At 35.1% G+C, this 23,638-nt stretch overlaps 1 protein-coding gene and 1 pseudogene across 2 annotated transcripts in view; both read left to right on the top strand.

Annotated features, from left to right (window-relative positions):
- The window catches only part of GRID2 (glutamate ionotropic receptor delta type subunit 2), a 1,348,780-nt gene that overhangs the window by 862,730 nt on the left and 462,412 nt on the right, over window positions 1–23,638 (top strand). For both annotated transcript variants that reach the window (XM_087863984.1, XM_045791965.2), the window contains exon 8: window positions 12,350–12,469. In XM_087863984.1, coding sequence (XP_087720110.1) covers window positions 12,350–12,469 — 120 coding nt within the window. The remainder of the gene's footprint in view (window positions 1–12,349; window positions 12,470–23,638) is intronic.
- Window positions 1,010–3,533, top strand: LOC123789358 (DNA replication licensing factor MCM4 pseudogene; annotated as a pseudogene).

Here is a 23,638-nt window from a genome sequence, read left to right as displayed (position 1 = left end):
AGAGTGGCCCCAGGGATGTCCAGGCTGGGTTGGGCTAAGCAGCGAGATTGGGCCAGGTCTTGCTAGTGGCGAGGAGGTGGGACTGGGAAGAATTCCCGTTTACTTGGGCTAGAGATTTTCAAGGCTTGTATGTCCTACTGGTGTCAGCAAAGGAGGTGCAGGATGAGCTTTCTTGATCAACATGTCCAGAGGTGGAGCTGAAGGGAAAGGGAGACCAAAGCTTAGAAAGAAATCAGCCACCAAACATCGCAAATGAGGTCAGGCTTTTTATTACAATAAGAACATTCTAGTGATAAAATTTTTAATTACATTCAAGTAACCACTGCATGGAAGTCAGGACACTGTTGTATGGAAGCTTTACAATGTATTTTATGAAGTGGTAAAACAGGTACTTCCACATTTCTCTTTAAAAAAAAAAAATACCAGTCAATTCTCAAATGTTTATTTCTCCCAGATATTATGAGTAACCCCCAAGCCATTGCTATTTATGTGAATTTTAGAGATTTGTTTTGAGAGTTATAATTTTTAAAATATTAAGTCTTCTCACTCAAGGACATGGTATCTATCCATATAGTCATCTTTTTATAGCCCTCAATAAAGACTGGTGTCTTTCATACCTATTTGCATTATATTTTATTCCTAAAATTTTGTAAAGTTTTGAGTATGTGAGTCTGTGTGTGTGTGCTTGTGTGTACACACTGTCATGAATACAATTTGTTCCCATTATGTTTTCAAAGTAGATATTGTAGGTATGTAAGGCAGCTGTTGACGTTTGATGTATTTTGTGATCGAGCTGATCAACTCTTGAAGCCTGACTCCTGATTCTTGTTTCTTCCTTTGTAGTTTATTCTCTTGTCTTTTTCAAGTAGACATGGATATCATCCTCAAGTAAAATTCATGTTATCACCTAATTCTAATACTTTATATCTTTTTAAAACTTTTAAAACCGTAAAAAAACATTCTTGGGGCTGTCTGGGAACGTGACCTCTCAGGTACACCCCAGAGGCTTATGTACCTCAGAGGTGGCCATCTTTTCCTGCTCCAGGTTGAGGATGCCAGGGTGTCTCCATCTCAGAGATGTAGAGGTTACCTTTACAGGAGAGCTGCTGCTGATGCCAGCCTGGCCTAGAACTGGCTTGCAGAACCGTGACACGCAGGACATTTTCCAGCTGTCCTCTGAAGCATTCTTCAACTATTCATCTTGATTTGAATGTTAATTCCCCACTGACATATGGCACTTCCAGCTCTTGGGTAGAAGGAGCCCCAAGCTGTGGTGTTAGCGGCACACCCATGAGGTAGAGCCCTGACATGGGGTCTACATGGAAGGGTCTGTAGGTGAATTTGCGGAATGGGCCAGCAACAGAGGATACAGTGGTTAGTGAGCAGTCTCTAGGCCAAAAACTCGTGATTTGAGCAACATATATAAATATGGCAATGTGCAAAGAAAATTTTGGAGGCTTTCCTCAACTTTTTATTGACCCTTTGGCTAAAGAAGACAATGTTACCATAGATATTGCTGGATATTTGTGCATGCAATGATGGGGTGATTAATATTATTGGGGAGCCATGTTAAAGTGTAAACTGTGGATAAAATCACTTGACAAAAAGCTGTACAGACAGTTCATCTGCCACCCAGAGGAAGTTATCTTCACTTTTAACATGGCTGTCATGAGATCTTTGACGGTTACTGGACTCAGTCATACAACATCAGATTTAAGTAGGGCTGTTCACTGTGTTGAAGACTAATTACATGAGAAACCTAAATTCAGAAGACATTGACCAGTCTATCACCATCAGTGGAGTGTTGATTGGGATATCCCACCTGCTTCCCAAGATGCAGAAGTCTTTCTTGCAACGTCAGGTGTGCACCCACACTGCCTAGCCGGAAATGGACCATGACTGAATCGCTGAGCCCTTCGTGTGAGTGCTGACCCACAACCACTCTGTGTTCTCAGACGAGCAGATGATCAAACTTCAAGAGTCTTCTGAAAATATGCCTGCAAGGCAGATGCTTCATGCTGTCATCCTTTTTACTCACAATGATCTTGTTGACAAGGTTCAACCTGGGGACAGAGTAAACAGTACAGACATCTATCGAGCTGTTCTTACTGAGTCAATTCAAGAGTGAGTAATGTGAAGTCTGTCTACAAAACCCACATTGAAGGCATTTATTATCAGAAAATGGGTGCAGAGCATCTGCATGAAGAAGCAGTTGAAGATACAGAACGGAAACTTTTTTCAGAGAAGCATGTGGTATTGCTTAAGGAGCTTTATAGAAAACAAGGCATTTATGAGAGGATGGCTTCAGTCTCAGCTCCAAGCATGTAAGAACATGAAAATTTAGAAAAGGGAATCTTGCTTCAGCTCTTCCTCAGAAAAAGGAAAGATTTTAGTCACATTGGATAAACTTTGTGCTGAGAACAACATCCTGATGTGTGGTGACCCTGAGACCAGTAAGTCCCAGCTTCTGCAGTATGTGTATGACCCAGTCTCCTGGGACTGACTTACCAGTGTAAGTAGCAAAAGACCCTGACATGAAGCAGGTGGTCCTGAAGACTAGTGCCTTTGACCTAAGTGACGATTGCATCTGCTGTATTGATAAATTTGAGGAGATGAATGAAAATACAAGATCAGCATCGCAAAACGTCATGGAACAGCTGACTCTATTGCAAAGGCTGGGATTGTTTGTCAGCTCAATGCACGCACCTGTATCCTGGCAGCAGCAAATTCTATTGAGTCTTAATAAAATCCTAAAAAAACAACCATGGGTAATATCCAGCTACTCACATGTTATTATTAGGGTTTGATTTGATCTTCCTCATGCTGGACCCTCAGGATGAAGCCTATGACAGGCATCTGGTTCACCACCTCATGGCTCTGTACTACCAGAGCAAGGAGCAAGTGGAGAAGAGGTTCACAAACATGGCAGTATTGAAGAACTCCATTGCTTGTGCTCACAGCACGGTCATGTCTTGCTGACTGAGCCAGCAAGACAGCCAGGCTCTCATCCAGGCTTATGTAGACCTGAGGAAGAACAGAAGATCAGTAGCAGCTGAGGAATGGTTTCTGCACACTCTCAACAACTGAAATCCTTAATTCGCTTAGCAGAACCCCTGGATTGACAGTATGGACATATCTATTCTTACTACAGAGACGAATAGCACCTCTCCGAAATGGAGACAAGAGTTAGCTGAAGCACTGAGAAAGCTTAGTTTATGTAAGGGCAAACACCAACTCTAAAATACTCACAACTTTCTGAAGATATTCAGGGACAATCTGACATAGCAATTACCAAAGATATGTTTGAAGATGTGCTGTGTGCTTTAGCTGATGATGACATCTTGACAGTGACTGGAAACACTGTTTGCTTGCTCTGGATGTTTTGTGAGCAGCTCTGTGTGTTCTGCTGGTCTGCACTTGGGCAGTGCGCTTGCTTCCATATATGTTTGCCATATAGGCCAATCAGCTGCCATGCTGCCATCAGCAGAAATGGATTCTTAAAATCATTATCTGACTCCATAAAAAATTTTTAACTTGGGTTCAATTTTCTTAGGAAAGGGTATGTTTTCATAAAGTGTGTGTTTTCATTTATCCTTCCACATTTTGAGTAAAAATACGGTGCCAATTGACAACATATACGGTAGAAATTATTTTCTTGCAGTGCTTTTCTTTTTTTCTTTTTCTTTTTCTTTTTTAGCACCAGAGCTTTTAATCATGTACATACAGATAGCAGGATGCCAGTGTTTTTTGAAGGTGGCAGTCTGGGTCATGTTTTTTGAGCTAGACTTTCTAATTCAAAATATCCATATACTTGGGGGTTTTGTAATTTGAAATAAGACTTAATTAGAGCCTTTCTCCCTGATGATAGCACTCAAACATAATTCCTTCTAGAAGCTGGTTCTCATGGCTACTGTAAGATCAGGAATTAATGGTTGGAAATGATTGGGTTCTAGGTTAATGTCTACCACTTTATCCTAATATGCAAAACTTTTTTTTCCTAAATAAATGATGGAGAGAACTTTAAAAATAACAAAATAAACCTTTTCTTGATTAACAGCTTTAGCTTTCACTTCTAAACTTGTATAATTTTTATGATAAATAGAATCTTGGTTTAATAAATATGGCACAGTGTTTTGCTATTAAGTATTTCAAAGGTAGTATTTGAAAAAAGATTTTTTTTAATTAGGTAAAGAATGTATCTTTCTATTTTTGTTTTACTATTTTTGTACATTTTATTTATTATTAACCCATATGGTTTTAGAGTAGCAAGGTAAAATAAAGTTAATCGATCCTTCCCCAGTTTTGAGGTAGAGAAAACTGAGCCACAGAAAAAATTAAATGACTTATTAAGGGTTGGTTACAAAGCAAATTAATTTTATTACCAAGTTGGTTGGCTTCCAGCTCTGTGTTCTGTATAACATACTATTTACCCTTTTCCTTGTCCATAGTGGTAGATTTAGTCACTACTGTCAAAATTGTTTGGCTAAAGACAATACACACACCAAGAAAGCAAGGGTATAAGTGCCATGTACAAATAGCATATAAACAATATCTTAGTTTCAAAGTGGCTTTTTCAGATGCCTTGATTTTGAAGTGTGCATTGATGAGTCTGCAAGAAGACCATTCTAAAGGCATAGACTGCGTTTTTTTTTAATATTTTAATGTTTTTTTTATATTATGTTAGCCATATAGACTGCGTTTTTAAAAGCTCTGTGGCAAAAAGTTTATTAGCACACATATGCATTATTTAGGGTATTATGAAAACCTAAATTTAATTGTAGTATATATTTTGGTAAGGAGTTTTCATGTTGTATAATTTAAATTTGTTGAGGTTACATGCCCTAGAGAAAGCTTTCAAGCCTTTTAAACTAAATAATAAGAAAAACAAAAGGTGAACTACTCTGGAAGAAAGTGGGGGAGGGTCTCCATAGATGGACTTCCACCACAATTGGTTCTTAGAACCACGGTTTGAAAACCACTTCCCTGGGACATTTAGAAAACAGTTTAATCCATACAGATTTATGGTCTTTCTTAGCTTGTGGAATAATATTACATTCAGGCAATGTGGGCAGAGTATTTTTATTTACAGACTTGTTCTAAAATTAAATGGCAATCATTTTCTATTTTTTTCTTACTGTTAATGTTGAATCAGCTTCCAAGAATACGCTCTGTTCATTCATGTATTTATCACTCTTTTAACAGATATTTATCACATGCCTATAGTGTAAAATGTATTATTCAAACTCTTTTATGTGATTACCCAAAAAAGAATTTAGAGCCTTGTAGTGAATATTGGCATTATTATACAAAAAGCTATACTCTAAGGTGAGAGACAACAAAAGGCCCCCAAAGCGGTAAAAATAGGGCACTGTAGAATCTTAGAAAGCATACCATGTGGTGGTACACACTAAGATCCCCATTTCTCAGCTGAGGTGCTCTTTCCCAGGAAGGCACACAGCTGAGCCTCTGTCCAGGAACTGCCCTGCGCAGCGGGGAGCTGTTCCACTCCCTTCCTGGAATTGCATGCACCCAGTGACCTGTCATTACAGAATGGTCTGAGTCCCTTTCCTCCAACTGGGTTAACTCCAGTTGTTTTACTCCTCTCCAGGAACTGGTCCCCGTCATCACCTGAGCCCCTGAGCCATTGCTGTATTTCCATCACTGTTTCACCTCTCCCTTTCCAGACCCTCTTCTTGCACTCCCTTGCAGGTGCTTTTCTTGGGAACACTTCAGGTAACCCTCCTGCATGTAAGCAAATCCCCATTTCAGGGCTATTTCCCCGGGGAACCTGACCCAAGACAGAGACAACACATTAGAAAAATTTGCATGAAACTGATAGCATATTAATGGAAACTTGAAAATTAACAGGTTTAAGATAGGTGAAGTTATTGAGAAGAGACATTTCAGGTTGTAGGAGCACTCCAGCTCCATATCTATTGGAATAAATCACGTGGACAATGACAACAATTGATTAATTTACCATAGTGTATAAAATACATGGAGAGAATAGTCTAGACTGGAAAGAGATTAAGGAATTTATTTTGTAGGTAAATGAAAGGCCCTAAAGAATTTTTGAGCATGGATATGACAAAATGAGAGCTGAGTTTTAGGGGGAAAAAATGCTTATATCTTTTAGTTTAATTTAAAAAAACATAAGAAAAATACTACATTCAAAATATGTGATTACATATAAACACGGACATTTTCTGTGTATTCTACATGAGTAAGCCAATCAAGATTTGATAGATCCTTAAATCAAATACTTCAGCATTGGCTTAATTGATCAATTTCTGCTAAATCCTTTATGGTGATTAAGTTCAACACTAAATGTAGCAAAACAGAATATATCAGCATTTATGTCAGTATCTCAAATCATTTAGTACCAATACATTTTCTTGTATCAATACCTATCTTATCTAGAAGAGATCTTAACACATGTTGATATATAAAGAAGTATTCTTTGAAATGGCAAAAATATTGAAATTACTCTAAGTTTTACATGGTAATGTGTTCATTCAACAAATATTTACTGAGTACTACCATATGCTGTACTGTGAGATCACAGAATAAGGAAGGAAAGTAGAAATATCAAAAATAATTACAAGTGTGGTTAGTTCTACAAAAGGGGAAACACCAGCTCTTCTGGGAATATGTGACTGGAGGACCTCCTTAGGTATAAGAATGACGGATCGGTGAAAGCATTTAAGATGAGTAGTTATTAGCCAGGAAAAGAAAGGGAAGAGTATTCCAGGAATGGGGAAGGAAGGATGCTTCATGCAAGTGCAACAGAATATTCTCAGGCTTGGAGGAAAGAGTTCTTGGCACATGTAAGTAGTGAAATAAGACTGGGGTGGCTAGAAGAGAGGTAGAATAGGGACTTGGCTCCTTATTAGCTAAAATAAGGTAGACAAGGAAACATCATGAAAAGTTTTGTAAACCATGTTCAAGTTCCTAAACTTTATGCAAAGGGTAAGGTTAACCTACTGAGGTATTTTAAATGCGGTGTGTGTGTGTGTGTGTGTGTGTGTGTGTGACAAAATCGGATTACTCAGTGGCTACCAAGTGGAGCATTCGTTCTGTGATTGCCATTGGACCAGGACAGACTGGATGAGAAAATGACACTTCAGAGGCTGATGTTCCAACTCAAAGGAAACCAGGGCAATGGTGTTGGTCCTGGAGATGGATAGAAGTAGGGGTCTTTGAGAGATATTTAGGTGATCAAAATAAGATTTGGTGATTTAACATAAATGTGCAGGGGAGAAGAGAAGATTCTAGGCTTCAGGCTTGGAGAAAAATTAATAAGTTGGGGGCTGTTGTTGTTACTTAATTTGTATACTAAGAGGAATGGAAATGTATTAGTTTGCTTTTGGTGTAAGGCACCATGGACCATTTAGAATTTATAAACCTGAAGGAGAGAAAGGTAATTTAGGAAAACATAATCTGACTTACCAGTAACAGTACTGACTTGGGATATAATACAGCATTTTTATAATGATGTGTGCAAATAAACTTTTTTGCCATTAGAGCTTTTAAAAAGCTATCTATGCCCTTAGAATAGGGACTCCTGTGGACATGTCAATGTATACTCCAGCTTCAGGGCATTTGAATCGAAAAGTGGGTAAAATGTTATAAATTTTAACGTATTTCATTTTAACATACATTTTTGAGCAATCCACTATGATATACGTATATTATATTGGGCACACAGTTTATATATATGTCTAGAGGAAAAAGTATGAAGCACAGAATGGAGATTTCATTTCAGGTTCCTCAAATAACTTGTCATCTGGACCTCAGTTTCTTTTTCTCTAAGATGTAGATAGCATGATCAAAATACTAGCAATACCCCATTTACTTCTCAGTTTGCTGCAAGTATCTATTATGAATGAATATTTTAATGTATATGTGTATAGGCAAATACATGTATGCACATATGTATGCATATATATATATATACACACATATAAATGTTATATGGCAGCTTCAAATTTTCCTAAACATTTCACACAAATGAAGTTTTTTTATTTTTATTTTTTGTGGTTTTCTTCATCTTATAATGTAGTATTTATCTACCATTATATTTCTTTTCTGGGTAAAAATGTAATATTTCCTCTGTCAGGGTTTTTTCTCTCTGAAATTAACTTATGAAACGTGAGGGCACCAGGGTACACAACTGAGTCTGGCATCTTTCAGTGTGTTCTCTGCCTTTCTGGGCTCATGTTTATTTAACAGGGTGTTCTTGGCTACCAAGCATGTCTGCAAGTTGCAAGGAACCTAGAAATATGTATAAGGAAATTAGACAAGTGTCATAAATATTTAATGTTCCATATGTTTCTCCAAAAGTATCTCTAAGTTACTGTATAGTTCAAGCATAGGGAAAAGTCCTTTAGCCTCATAACAGAGAGAAATAAATTCTTAGTAAATATTTTCTCTTTTTTTTTTTCCCCCAACTTAGCCTATCTATAGCGGAACAACAAACTTCCGCCTTTTGAGAAACTGATTATCCAGTGGTAAATTATTCCCAACCTTTGATTCTCCCCATTTTATTTTTCTTCCTTTCTCCATTCTATATTTGATACCCACTAGTATTTCTATATAGATTAGGTAGGATGAAATCAAGACCAATTTTACTTGGTATTTTAAAAAAGGTTTACTCTGGGGCGCCTGGGTAGCGCAGTCGTTAAAGCGTCTGCCTTCGGCTCAGGGCGTGATCCCGGCATTCAGGGATCGAGTCCCACATCGGGCTCCTCCGCTGGGAGCCTGCTTCTTCCTCTCTCACTCGCCTGCTGTGTTCCCTCTCTCGCTGGCTGTCTCTCTGTCACATAAATAAATAAAATCTTTAAAAAAAAAAAAAAGGTTTACTCTGGCAGCAATTTTTACTGTCAATTTAAAGGATGTTTAGAAATTACTTGTATGTGTTATTCATATTATCAATGTCCCATTAGCTTGTTTTGTTTAGAATCTGCTGCATCACCAAGAGATAAAAAATGCAACTGTGCATGTACAAAGATAATGACAGCTCATTACCACCTGGCCAGCACATATTTTTATCAAGGCTCCGTTTTCAAAGTTGATCTGAGGATAGATGAAAAAAGAAAAAAAAAAAGAAAAAGCTCAAAAGCATGGGAAGAGTCTGAAGCAATCAAAAATCAGAGAGGTTAAGTTGGGGGCAGATAACAAGGGGCTTCAGAGAAAGGGTTTATTTGCTTGAAATACCAGCTTCTCAAGCACCCCTTATATCTTCATGAGGGAAGGTTTTACTGATTACACGTGCTAACAGCTCATTAAGAATATAACACAAAGAAGACAAATTACAGAGTCAAAAAGGTGAACAAGGTAAGTGGAGGCCACAGTTAACTAAGTGCATGTCCCCTGATTTATGGGTTTTTTTTGTTTTTTTTTATTTTTGTAACTTGTATACAGTATAAGTAGACTAAGTTGCTCAGTACCAGATACAAGCTATGGATAAAAACATTGGCCTGGAGCTGCCGTATGAGTATTGACTGGGAATAATAATAATAATACAGTGGCAAGCAATCTAGTGCTCAGAAGTTTAAAAATTTCAGGAGTATAGCGTTTTTTGCAATGTAGCAATCATATTGATATATAATATCTTTGTTCTTCTCCCTAGAAATAAAGTACTAAGACAGAAATGTAAACTCTGATATAATTAGGAGATATTACTGGGGTAGACATATGAATGAGGACAAGGAAACCTCTGATCATTTTAGTATGCCGATAGTTTTAACTTAGGTATAGAAATATAAGCTATATTTGTGAGTCAGACTCTTACAGTATTTGCCATTTAGAGATATTAATGATAATAAGATCCACTGTACCTACCTCAGTCTTTATATTCTAAAGCGACAGTTGGATTCTTTGAGATGTTAATACCGAATGAACATATAGGATCAAATTGACATGCAATAATAGGTTCATTTACCTACATCCAAGATACAGGAAATCAAGAGGCACAGAGAAGAGAGATGGTAGGTATTCTGCAGGGCTCCCTGAATCCTTTCTTTCCATGTTGGACACGCGCATTCTGTCTCCAAGGAAGGTTTAATCAGTTTACCTCACACAACAGAGAACATTTACATTATGAAATGTCTCCATTTTTACTCTAGAGAGTATAAAGCTTCAGGACATTTTCCAGGGAGCCATAAGCCATTAATCTACAGATTCTGAGTTTATTTACTACAATAAGTCTTTAGCAGAGGACACCCTGCTAAGGGCTTTTATAGTTAAGGACTCTTCTTCCTATTAAATATTACTAGTCTCTACCTGGAGTTCTAGGTGACAAGAACATTAGACTTACTTACCTCCTTTCTTTTTTTCTCCTCCTGGCTCCTACCCTCTCCTCCCGCAACACACATAACAATAAAATAAGTGAATGGATCTTAGACCAGCTGTTTTAACACTTTTTTCCCCAAATACTAATCAATGAAATGCTACTGAGTCAAAATTTATAAAAACATTTCTCAAAACCATGTAAATATTCAAGCATATAATGAAATTTTGTAACCCTAATAAACTAGTTGAAAAAGACCAGGAGTATGTCTACAATTTCTGGCAAAACTAGAAAGTCTTTGAAATTAAAGAATGAAAAAAATCATGTAGATAATGGTGATGATGATGAGAGTAATTAAGCTCTCATCACTTTTGAAGCACTCTTCTTTATTCTTTATGGGTATGGTATTATAAGACACATAATAATCTTTTGGGGTAGGCACTATTATTTTGCTATTTAATAGATGTAGAAATTGGGGTATAGATAAATTCAGTGACTTAGCCAGGTTTACCAGCAAGTAGATTCTGACTCCATTTATCAAATTCAAATAGTCTGATTCCAAAAGCCATGCTATTGACTGCTAACTCATGTGTGAGAAGAACATAGACATATCAAATTCAACATATTTTTATTAATAAAACCAGATAATGAAAGAGAAGCTGGCTTATTAAGAAATAATGGTGGAGGGACGCCCGGGTAGTGCAGTCGTTAAGCATCTGCCTTCGGCTCAGGGCGTGATCCCCGCGTTCTGGGATCGAGCCCCACATCAGGCTCCTACGCTGGGAGACTGCTTCTTCCTCTCCCACTCCCCCTGCTTGTATTCCCTCTCTCGCTGGCTGTCTCTCTCCCTGTCAAATAAATAAATAAAATCTTTAAAAAAATAAAAAAATAAAAAAGTTTTAAAAAAAAGAAATAATGGTGGAGGATCAGTTTTGTTGGTTATTGCTAATGCAAAAATGAAATAAATATTGAAATTAATTATTAAACAATGGTTTTATCGGATATCTGTTATTAACGTGGAGTCATATGATGGGCTATAAGACACAGATGAAGTAGAAGATACAGCAAACAGCATAAAACCTGCCAAAAAAGACTAGGAGTTGAATTAGAGGATATGGCAAAACGCGATATAGTTGGGTATCAACATCATAGAGGTGATCATTGAAGCAATTTACAAACGGAGATAACTTTTCCAAGTAAGTGTGATTATCAGGCTGAAATTCTAAGTTAAAGTGCTTTAGTATAGAAGTGATTTGTAATATTTTAATTTGTAAAACCCTAAATAAGGTGAAGGCTGAGAAACTAAACAGAGAAAAGAGTGGTAAACAAGAAAGAGAGAAGTATGACCTACATTGCCATCTGTTGGGGAAATGAACATCTGTCATATTGAATGAAAGATGAAGTTTGGAAATTCCCAATGAATCTCAACAGCCAGCATTACTATTTAAGAGCAAAAACAGATTTCAAGCCTAATTTAGCTTTTAAATTTTTTTAAAATTGGAATAGATATTTAAAGTAGAAGAAAAAAAATCTCCAATAAGTTAGAAACCATGGCTTTTAAGATTCCCAGATATAATTTTAGATCAAATTAGAATAGAATTGTGCTAGAGAAAGAATATTGTCAAAACTTGTCTCCAGAGTAGATTTTATGCTCTCCAGAAGCATCTTGTTTTCTGACTAATGGAACTCCGCATTTCACAAGATATGGCGGCAAAAATCCTAGCCTGCAATTTAGTCTCAACTCCACCATGGTGTCATATCAGTAGTCATTTGACTCTTCGAGTATAAACTCTCTTGTTCGTAAAGTGGATGAGATTGGATTAAGTTATTCTCAAGGTTACCTTTCAATTGCTCTCCTATTTATTAAGGGCACCTATTTAAAAAATAGCCTGTTAATAATTGCACACTTGATATAATATATATTTTGTTGATGGAAATAGTATTTTTAGAACTTCTGTTTCTCCTTCTCCTCTCCCACTTCTCCTCATTATTATTGTTATTGTTATTATTATTTTACTTCTTCTGAAATCTTACATCAATATCTTTTCTCTGCTTTAGGGTGGAGTCAGTGGGTTGACTGGAGAACTAGAATTTGGAGAGAATGGAGGAAATCCCAATGTCCACTTTGAAATTCTTGGAACCAACTATGGAGAAGAGCTTGGCCGAGGTGTTCGCAAGGTAAGACCAGATACACTGGTACATGTTTTTTTCTAAACTTAACTATAGTTTTGTTTGATTTTTGTCCATGTCATATGATCACAGTATGCCTTAAAGCTTATATTGTAGTTTGAAAGAGAATGGGGAAGGGAGAATTAGGCATTTAAATGAACTTCAGTAGTTATCAGAAGTATTAAGCAATAAATTCTATTTATGCCTTAAAATAATTTAAAGGAAAAAAAGTAATCTAATGGTTTCCTAGGGAACTGGCATCATCTTCCATTCATTATAGTAATAATTTGTATAAAGTAGTGAATTTAATATTTATGCAATGCATAACTGCTTGGGTTTTAACTTGTAACAGGCACAAATCAGAATAAGAGCTTTGATACATTTCATATAGAAAGAGGAAAAGTCTACTCTAAACTGTGATGTTAACAGTAGTTCAAATTCTATGTGTCATGTAATAAATAGAAAATAGTTTGCAGGAAGTGAGCTCTTATTCTGTACTACAAATCACATGTAAGAATATGAGTGCCAATAAAGGATATTTTACAAACTGCTGGTTCACTAACTTTCTCAAGGAGAAAGTAAAAACCCCTGCAGAAATGACTTTTCTATAGTTTGGATTTGCCATGTTTATATATTTTTGTTAGGAAAAATCCAAGATAATTGAGTGTACATCCAGAGCTCACAGCTGTACATTTCTGACGGTATAAAGGTGGCTGCCTTGAGAAGAGGTTCTTCAGTAGGTGCTTCTCTCCAGTGCTGAGAGTAGGATGCAGAGAAAGTGAGATATGGCAAAGCTAGGAGTTATTCGAATCCACCATAAAAACGTCCTGGTAAATTTACACTAGAGAGGAGTGGAAACTACCTTAATGTGTTTTTAATTGTTGTTTTATAGCAAAACAAAGGAGACATATAAAAACTTCATAAAACACAAGGATAATTTAGTGAATTATTTTAAAGGAAACAACTACTACTAGAGCCAAGAAACGTAACATATCAAGCATCCTCACCACCCCCACAGACTTTTCTCCGATGCATTGCCGGCCTCCTTTCTCAGTAGTGTAACCATTAGTCTGAATTTTATGATACTCATTTCTTTACATTTTAAGTATAATTTTATCACTATGTGTATCCTTAAATAACATAATTGAGTTTTGCCAATATTTCAGTTTATGAATGGACTCAATATTGCATATATTCTTTCTTCTTGCTTATGTTCAACATTCTGTTTGTGTTATTTGTTCTTGTTATTACATGCAGTTGCAAGTTATTTCTATTTATTACTGTATTGTTTTTACCAAATGAATGTGTGACAATCCATTGTGGTCTGTTTCCATTTTTAGACCATTTTAAGCAAAGCTGTTATGAACATTCTTGGGCGTATCTTGGGTATATACTCTTAAACTTGTGAATATATATCTGTGGGTTTAGTATCCAGGAGTAGGATTGTTTAATAAAAGAAAGCATATCTTGAAACTTTACTCTATGGCCTCAAACCCGTTTTCATAGAGATTTACTAACTTTCATACCACCAACAGTGCAATGAGTTTTCATTGCCCTGTGTTCTCACCAAATTTTGGTTTCATTAGACTTCAAAATTTTTATTAAGTTATTGGGTATATAATGATATATCTTCATGGTTTCAATTTTCATTTCCCTGATTATAAAAAGGCTCTGCATATTTTCTTTCACTTTTTGGCACTTCAGACTTCTTTTGGAATTAATTGCTTATTGAAGTTCTTTGGACATGTTCCTTTGGGTTGTCTTTTGTTTTTATAATTGATCCTAGGACTTATATATAGTGATGAATCACTAAATTCTACACCTGATACCAATATTATACTGTAAATTAACTCAAATTTAAATAAAAACTTGGGAAAAATAGCTCTCTGAAGACCCTGGGGTAAGTAACTTCTGCTGTGGTAAAGATGACTCTTCTTCCCAGCACCTAGCCAAAAAAAAAATTCTCTTGCCCATCAACACCAGTGCCCTCATTCTCTACCAATGCACTCTACCAACAAAGGACTTTTACTTTTCCACTGACAGCTGGAGGTTAGCTTTCAGTTGCTAAAGCCATCTCTCCTGATGACTAACCCTTATAAAGGTATACCTCAAATGGATTTGGAATTTCTTTCTTTGATCACCCCTTGCATTGAACAATAGTGTAATTAATCTATCATCTATATGGCATATGTTAATAATTCTTTGTTTGTTTCAAGTTATTTGTTTTTTAAAGATTTTATTTATTTGACAAAGAGAGACACAGCGAGAGAGGGAACACAAGCAGGGGGAGAGGGAGAGGGAGAAGCAGACTTCCTACTGAGCAGGGAGCCCAATGCAGGGCTCAAACCCAGGATGCTGGGATCATGACCTGAGCCGAAGTCAGATGCTTAAGAACTGAGCTACCCAGGCTCCCCTATTTGTTTCAAGTTTTTATTGAAATTCTAAGTAACATATAGTGTAATATTGGTTTCAGGAGTAGAATTTAGTGATTCATCACTTACGTATAACATCCAGTACTCATCACAAGTGCCCTCCTTAATACCCATCACCCATTTAGCCCATTCCCCCACCTCCCTTCCGGCAACCCTCAGTTTGTTCTCTATAATTAAGACCCTGTTTTATAGTTTGTCTCTTACCCCCTATGTTCATCTGTTTCATTTCTTAAATTCCACATATGACTGAAATCATATGGTTTTGTCATTCTCTGACTGACTTATTTTGCTTAGCATAATACTCTCTAGCTCCATCCATGTCACTGCAAATGGCAAGAGTTCATTCTTTTTGATGGCTGAGTAATATTCCATTGTATATATGAACCACATCTTCTTTATCCATTCATCAATCAATGTATATTTGGGCTCTTTCCATAATTTGGCTGTTGTGGACAATGATGCTAAAAACATCAGGGTGCATGTGCCCCTTCAAATTAGTATTTTTGTATCCTTTGGGTAAATACCTTGTTGTACAATTGCTGGATCATAAGATAGTTCTATTTTTAACTTCTTGAGGAGTCTCTATACTGTTTTCTAGAGCCGCTGTACCAGTTTTCATTCCCACCAACAGTGTGGGAGGGTTTCCCTTTCTCCACATCCTCACCAGCACCTGTTGTTTCTTGTGTTGTTGATTTTAGCCATTCTCACAGGTGTGAGGTGATATCTCATTGTAGTTTTGATGATGAGATGTTGACCATCCTTTCATGTGTCTGTTGGCCATTTGTACATCTTTGGAAAAATGTCTACTCCTGTCTTCTGCCCATGTTTTAATTGGATTATTCATTTGTGGGGTGTTGAGGTTTATTAGTTCTTTGTATATTTTGGATACCAACCCTTTATCAGATGTATCATTTGCAAATATCTTCTCCCAATTAATAAGTTGACCTTTTTGTTTTCTTGATTGTTTCCTTCACTGTGCAGGAGATTTTTACTTCGATGAAGTCCCAATAGTTTATTTTTTATTTTATTTCCCTTGCCTAAGGAGACATAAATAGAAAAAGTTGCTACAGCCAGTGTCAAAGAGGTTACTGCCTATGTTCTCTTCTCAGATTTTTATGGTTTCAAGTCTCACATTTAAGTCTTTAATCCATTTTGAATTTATTTTTGTGTATGGTGTGAGAAAGTGATCCAGTTTCATTTTTTTTTTTTCATGTTGCTGTCTGGTTTTCTCCACATCATTTGTTGAAGAGACTGTCTTTTTCCTGTTGGGTATTGTTTCCTGCATTGTTGAAGATTAATTGAGCAATAGTTGTGGGCTCATTTCTGAGTTTTCTTTTCTGTTTCATTGATCTATATGTCTATTTTGAGCCAATACCATACCGTTTTGATCTCTACAGCTTTGTAATATAACTTAAAGTCTGGAAATGCAATTCATCCAGTTTTGCTTTTCTTTTTCAAGATTGCTTTGACTATTCATGGTCTTTTGTGATTCCATACAAATTTCAGGATTGTTAGTTCTAGCTCTGTGAAAAATGCTGTTGGTATTTTGATAGGGATTGCTTTAAATGTGTAGGTTGCTTTGGGTAGTGTAGCATTTTGACAATATTTATTCTTCCAACGCATGAGCATGGAATGTTTTTCCATTTCTTTGTGTCATCTTCAATTTCTTTCACCAGCGTTTTATAGTTTTCAGAGTGCAGGTCTTTTACCTCTTCGGTTAGGTTTATTCCTGGGTATCTTACTGGTTTTGGTGCAATTATAAATGGGATTGATTCCTGAATTTCTCTTTCTGCTGCTTCATTATTGGTGTATAGAAATGTAACAGATCTCTATACATTGATTTTGTATCCTGAGATTTTACTGAATTCATGTATCCTTTCTAGCAGTTTTTTTAGTGGAATCTTTTGGGTTTCTATATAGAGTATCATGTCATCTGCAAATAGTTAATGTTGTACTACTTCCTTGCTGATTTGGATGACTTTTATTTCCTTTTGTTGTCTGATTGCTGTGGCTAGGACTTCCAGTACTATGTTAAATAACAGTGGTGAGAGTGCATATGCTTGTCTTACTCCTGGCTAAAGAGGAAAAGCTCTCAGTTTTAGTATTAGCTGTGGGTTTTCCATATATGGCCTTTATTATGTTGAGATATGTTCCCTCTAAATCTACTTTATTGAGAGTTTTTATCATGAATAGATGTCATACTTTGTCAAATGCTTTTTCTGCATTGAAATGATCATACAGTTTTTATCCTTTCTCTTATTGATGTGATGTAACACATGGATTTTGATACTAAGGTTATATTGCCTTCATAAAATGGGGTGGAGAGGATTTTCTCTTTTTCTATTCTCTGTGAGTTATATAAAATTGGAAGAATTTCTTCTTTGAGTGTTTGATAGGTCACCCAATGAAGCCAGCTGGGCTTCGAATTTTCTTTGTGGGATTTTTTTTTAATGACTAATTCTACTTTACATGATAAATTTTTAAAAAGTCATGTTTTCTAATTCTTGTCAACTCAAGAAGTTTTATTTTTATGATCTTTTTATTTTTTTCTATATGTATTGGCATAAAACTGTTAATATTTTTTTAAATATCTGAAACATTTCAAGATCTGAACTTATTTTCAGTTTTGAATGGTTTTCTTGGTAATTAACATCTTAAAAATTATTATTTTAAAGACTTCTAATAATGCTTTCTTCCCTAAAAAAAAAAATCTTTTCTGCTATTAATAGAGCTAAACAAACTTTCCTCCAATTACTATTTGGATGGCATTTATTTTTACTGTCCTTTTACTTTCAACTTTTCTACATCCTTTTGTTCTGCACATAATTCTTATTAAAAGTATATAATTAATTATTCAACACTAATTTGGCTTTCATTCCTAAAAACCAAAGCATTTCATGTATTTATATGAAATGTACTCACTAATACTTTTACATTTAAGTCTACTATTTTGTACATTCTACCTTTTTGTACAGTCTATTTGTCTTGCCTATTCTAGGTACCTTTATTCTGTTTTCTTACTTTCTTTTGGATAGTGCATGTGTATATATATATTTACTTTCATATTTACTTATATATATATTTACTTTCCTCTTTTATTCTCTACTAATTTAGAAATTCTGTATTCTGTTTCGACTTGTTTAATAGTTCTGCTAGAATTTACAATATACTTAATTTATCAACATGTAATCAATATCTTTGTCCTCCTTTCAAATAACAAACATACTTAGAACATTTTAATTCCATTTAGTCAATGTATCTATGTCTCAAATTGTAGGTTATTTCTGTCATGTTTTTAATGTTATCTTTTTATTCCATTACCATTTTGTGCAATAATATTTATTTACACCTGTCCATATATTTTCCACTTTCTGTGCTTTACTCTCTTTCCTGTATCTGTATCTCCAATTGCTTTTCTTCTGCCTGAGGTGTAACTTTTAAAATTTCCTTTGTTGGTGGTTTTCTTGTGGTGAAATTTCTGAGTTTTTGTTTATTTGAACATGTCTTTATTTCATCTTCTTTAAGTGTATTTCCCCTAGACACAGAAATTTAAATTACTAGTTTTATTTTTTCAGCATATTGACAATATCATTGCACTAGCTCTGACTTCAGTGTTGTCAAAACTGTTGGGGAAAAGTCTTCCTTCAATCATATCTATTTAGTAATAAGAACTAGCTACATTTATCTAGAGTTAGATGGAAACAAAATGTATAACATAATTAAATAGAATCATAAAGTAATTTTAGTATAAATATAACTGAAGATTCAGAAAATGAAAATACTCTTGGCTTTATAGCAAAAAGTAATGTTCCTTTCTTTGGAGTTTTTGTTACTTAATTTTTTGTCAAATACCAGAAAACCTTTTCTAGCCTTATTAAAATAGTGAAATCAGGATTAGTATATAACATTCCTTATTTGAAAAAAGAAAAAAAAGACTTCTGTACATATCAAGGTATATAGAGAGAAATGATTTCTTTTGCAGATAGAGCTTATACAAATACAAATAAAAGCTCTTCATGCAGGTATTACTTATTTCCCTTATGTTTCTTCTTTCCACTCTAATCCCAATAATTACCACCAAGTTTAACTGTAATCATTTTGCACCAGGTTTCTTCTTTCTTCCAATATCTATTTTTAAGATTTTATTTATTTATTTTGAGAGAAACCACATGTGGGGGCAGGCAGGGGGAGAAGCAGACTCCCCGATGAACAGGAAGCCCGATGAAATTCATGACATGTGGGGCTCAATCTCACTAGGACCCCAGGATCATGACCCAAGATGAAGGCAAAGCCTTAACTGAATGAGCCACCCAGGTGCCCTTCTTCCAATATCTTTTGAATAAACTATCTAATGTAGAGCTATGATTAATTTTCCTAAAGCCTATCCCTTGTTTTACAAAAATACTTATCCCAATTTAATAATTAGGTATGTATGCACAAGGATGATAATTATAGTGGTCCTATTATAAAAGCAGCTAAGGAGAAAGATTTTGTTTCAAGAAGTAAGGGGTGGTCAGCAATGTAGCAGAAAAGCAGTAGTATAAAGGCTAAAGAGAGTCCATTGAAATTAGGAACTCAGGGTTCATTAGTAACTAAGAAGAGGCAATAGGGCAAATGGGTTAAAAAGGCTGCTAATGTCAAGCTATTCAAATTTTTGTGTTACTTAAAACAAGTGTCCTCAAGGGTGTCATTAGACTCATAAGTAGGTACAACCTAAATGAGTTAGTGATGTGACACATCCAGAATTTGCCTGGTACCTCAAAAAATGTTGCAATTAATTGTCACTTATGAAGGAAATCTCAATGGAGTCATAATGCCATATGTTGAGAAACCAACAAATCAGAAAGTAAAAAAGAAGTTTACGAGTAAAAGAAATAAGCATAAGCATAGATATTGTATTAATACCATTAAATGGCTTCATGAAATTCAGAGGCAAACTTTCAGAATGTAAGAAACTTGAGTATGTTTGAATGTTCAGATTGAGCCAGTAGAGAGGAAGAGAAAGAAGATAAAGGAAAGAAAAGTGATTATTGATAGAAGTCTGGGAGAAAGAAAGGGGTTTGGATCCATTTGAACGGAGTGCTTAATCTTAGGCATGGAGGACACCATATTCCAGAATTATGGAGGGAGGGAGTAAGGAAAGAATGGTGTGAATGCAACCAAGTCTTCATAGGTGGTATCAAAGAGTTAAGGCTGTTATTAAGACATATATTAACTTTTCTTGGAAAAGTGAGATTATATGCTAAGAGGGAAAATGTAGCCGAAAGCATTAGAGATAATGAGGTTGAATGTTTAAAGGTGAGTAAGTTTTGAAATAGCTGCTGTAGCAGACAGAAGCGAGGGCTCGTTAGGAAACATGGAAGAATCGTCAGGTGGTGTTGTAGGTTCTTGGGGGTTTCAAACTTCATTGCAGCATTAATCTACGTGGTTATATATTTTTGTCCAACAGCATTTAATGGACAGAATGCATTTGAATTAATGTAAGGTTGAGATTTCATCAAATTGCTTTTGTTTTGTTTTTGTTTTTGATAGCTTTAAAATGAGGCGGTTAGAGTAAAGATATTATATTGACTGGGTAATGGCTGAAGTGGCAAATCATAAAATCTAACTTGGACATGTATGGTAGTGAAGACAGGAGGAATCTCAACAACAGGCAGAAAGTGTGGCTTGAGAGAATAGAGCGCTCAGTAACTCTGAAGAGCCTATTTTTGATTTGCGTTAAATGAAAGACCTTCAGAGCCAGGAAGTTGTGTTTGAGGAGAGAGACATCTAAATTCATGATTCAAAGGGTTGGATGGGTTCCAGATGCTCAAAAAGTCATGGTTGTAAGGGTGACAGAAGTGGGCTTCATTTAGCCTTCCAAGATCAATATAGTTCCAAGATCAATGTAGTTGCTTCACCCTGCTCTGAATTCAGTCCATATAATGTGCCATCTATGCCATTCAGTTGACAATGAATCATATACTTCAAATTATGTCTACTTTATTCTTAAGTAATATTAGAACACTCCTGTAATTATGTTTCTTTGCTCTAACTCCCAAATTGGATAGAAACATTCCAGTGCACTGGCATTAGGTATTTTTATGTTAAAGGGACCATAATGTTTACAGTACCTGTTACATTATTGTTAAAAAAAATTATGTATTATTTTAACTTTTTATTTGTTGTTATAACATGCATGCTTTTCTACCAAACTACAATTTTAACTAATTACTGAAGTTCTAAAATTCCAAATCTGCCTCTTAAGTAATTTTAAGAGTACTGTGAATAAGTTTGTGGATTGCTAGCTCCATTTATAAAAGGGACAGTTCTTTCTTACAGACATTAACACATATACAATGTCTTCAGAGATACTATCAAGGAAAAACATTACCGTGAAAATAATTACAACATAGATTCACTTAGATGTGTCTAAAATCAAGGTTGTAGTCCCAGTATCTCCGTGTATCAAAAAGAGTGAATGGCTTTCCAATTGATGAACTGTCAAGTTGTCAGTGTTTATTCTGATGCCAGTGGCTAAGTGTGTACAATGCCTGCAGCCTTATCACCTCAAGCAGGGGTACTGTCAGCGCTCATAAACTAGCAGGATTCTGTCTGTTGGATTTGAATGTGAGATTGACCAAGGCCCAAATTCTGGACTAGTCTCAGCTCTCTTGGCATTGTATGAGTGGAGGTTTCATTTTTTTCTGAATTTGGGTAGAATGTGAAAAGAATTATCTAATTTTCACTAATGTTGATCAAAACAAAGAGCTCTTCTGCTTTGGTATTTTTTACATGTTCTTTTCCTTTGATGTAAGGTGGTGTTTCATTCAGTAGATGGTACATTCAAGGTGTTAGACACTGTACCCTTGAAGATAAACTTAGGTAAACCTCAAAGCCAAATTTTTAAATCATCAAGGTTTTCTATATTCTTAAACTTTCTCCAAGAATATGTTTGTTCTTTTTTTCTGTCCATCAAAATACAGTATTTCCAAGAAGAAAAATAATTTAATAACATCATACCAATCTCCTAAAACTAAACTTATTAGAATACATAAAAAGTAAAGATTAAATTAAAAGTTTAATGTAAAGGATTAATCTGTGGGTTTTTTTCCTTAGAAGAGAAATTCTCCACAATAGGTTTTTTTGTTTGTTTCTTTCTTTGTTTTTGCTTATGTGTCTGAAGAATCCTTTGTTTTGCTTGGTTTTGCCAATGCTACTCACTTTTTATTTCAAAGATGGAGTTCCAGCATTAAAATTTAATACTCTAGACCTAATGTCTATGAACTTTATCACAAACAGCGAAATAAGGCCAGGAAAAAAAATAGATTGAAACTGGTTTCACAACCAATCTTAATTGCATAATAATGCTTAGTATCTTCATAAAATTGTTTTCTCATGTAAGCTGATGAAATAAAATGGTACAGCAGAGATATTTTAGCTCCTAGGTATAATTGTTTCTCAGATAGCTTTAGAATCTTTACTCAGGTTCTCCAACATTAAATTCACAAATATAAAACCTATAGTTCTGCATTCTTGTGAAAACCTAAGGTACCGTTTTTGAAAAGGGTATTATTTTGTCATTGGTCCACTTTTAATAAACTAAAATATTTTACTGCCTTGTACTTGGAAGAGGAAAGAACAGTTTTACCTTCAGATAGCCAATGATTAAATATTGTACTGGTATTCTTCAACATTGTATTTGTATTCTGGTTCTGCAATATCTAAAATAGCATTTACCTTTTTTATTACCTTCCTTTATGTTTCCTCATAGCACTTTCTGCTCACTGAAATTATATGCATACACATAAGTACATACACGCTCTTCATATATGTGTATATAGAATATATATATGCACACGCATGTAATGCATTTACTTGTTTATAGTAAGTTTTTCCCATTACAATGTAATTCAGTGAGACAAGAACGTCTATTTCTTTTTTTTTTTTTTTTGACAAATTTTCCAAACTGTTTACTGTGTTTGTGTTAGGAAGAAGATTGCAGAACATGGAAAGAATGTCTATTTCTTGCTCTATACTTTAATTGAATGCATATAGTAGATGCTCATTAAGTATTTAATGAATGAACTAATGAATACATGTGCACTAACATAATAATCTGTAAGATTCTTTTCTGTATCTATAAATATAACAGCCATATTTTATTCTAATGAAAAATAATAATTATATGCACATAAATTAATTGTTGACATGCCACATTAGAAAATGAATGTGTGATTATACCCTTTCCATCACTGTATCCTCAATGCCTACAGAGTTGGCCAGGTGGCCACCAAAAATATAATCAATTATTTTAGGGGTTAAGTAAGATTACATACAATTTATTTTCAGAAATTCATAGAGAATAGGGAAATACCAGATTGATTATTCCAAGCAAATAGATTAATTTTTCTGAGCAAAAAAGAAAGACCCACAAAAGTGTAAACTCATTAGAAAATTATTGGTATTTGTAAACCAAGATTTTCCAACGAGGCTAGTTTAAATATGTCGTAGTGTGGAAAAGTGCATAGCCTTGGCTGTCAGACATACCTGGGCTGAAATTCTGACTGTGATTTTAGGACTACTAAACCCAGCCAGTCTCAATATCTTTGTCTATAAAATGTGAATAATAATATCTATCTCTTAAGAAGGTTGTAAGGATTAAGTGAAATTATTTTGTAGGTTATACATTGAGGAATAATTATCCATGTCAATTTGCAAGTGGGCAGTAATCTATGTGATTCATTTTAAGGCCAATAGAAGAAAT

Source organism: Ursus americanus, chromosome 8, assembly GCF_024610735.1.
Source record: "Ursus americanus isolate L20-20 chromosome 8, mUrsAme1.1.p, whole genome shotgun sequence".
In the NCBI taxonomy this organism is placed as follows: Eukaryota; Metazoa; Chordata; class Mammalia; order Carnivora; family Ursidae; genus Ursus; species Ursus americanus.
Note: the sequence above shows the minus strand (reverse complement) of the source record. Positions and strands in the feature narration are given on the sequence as shown.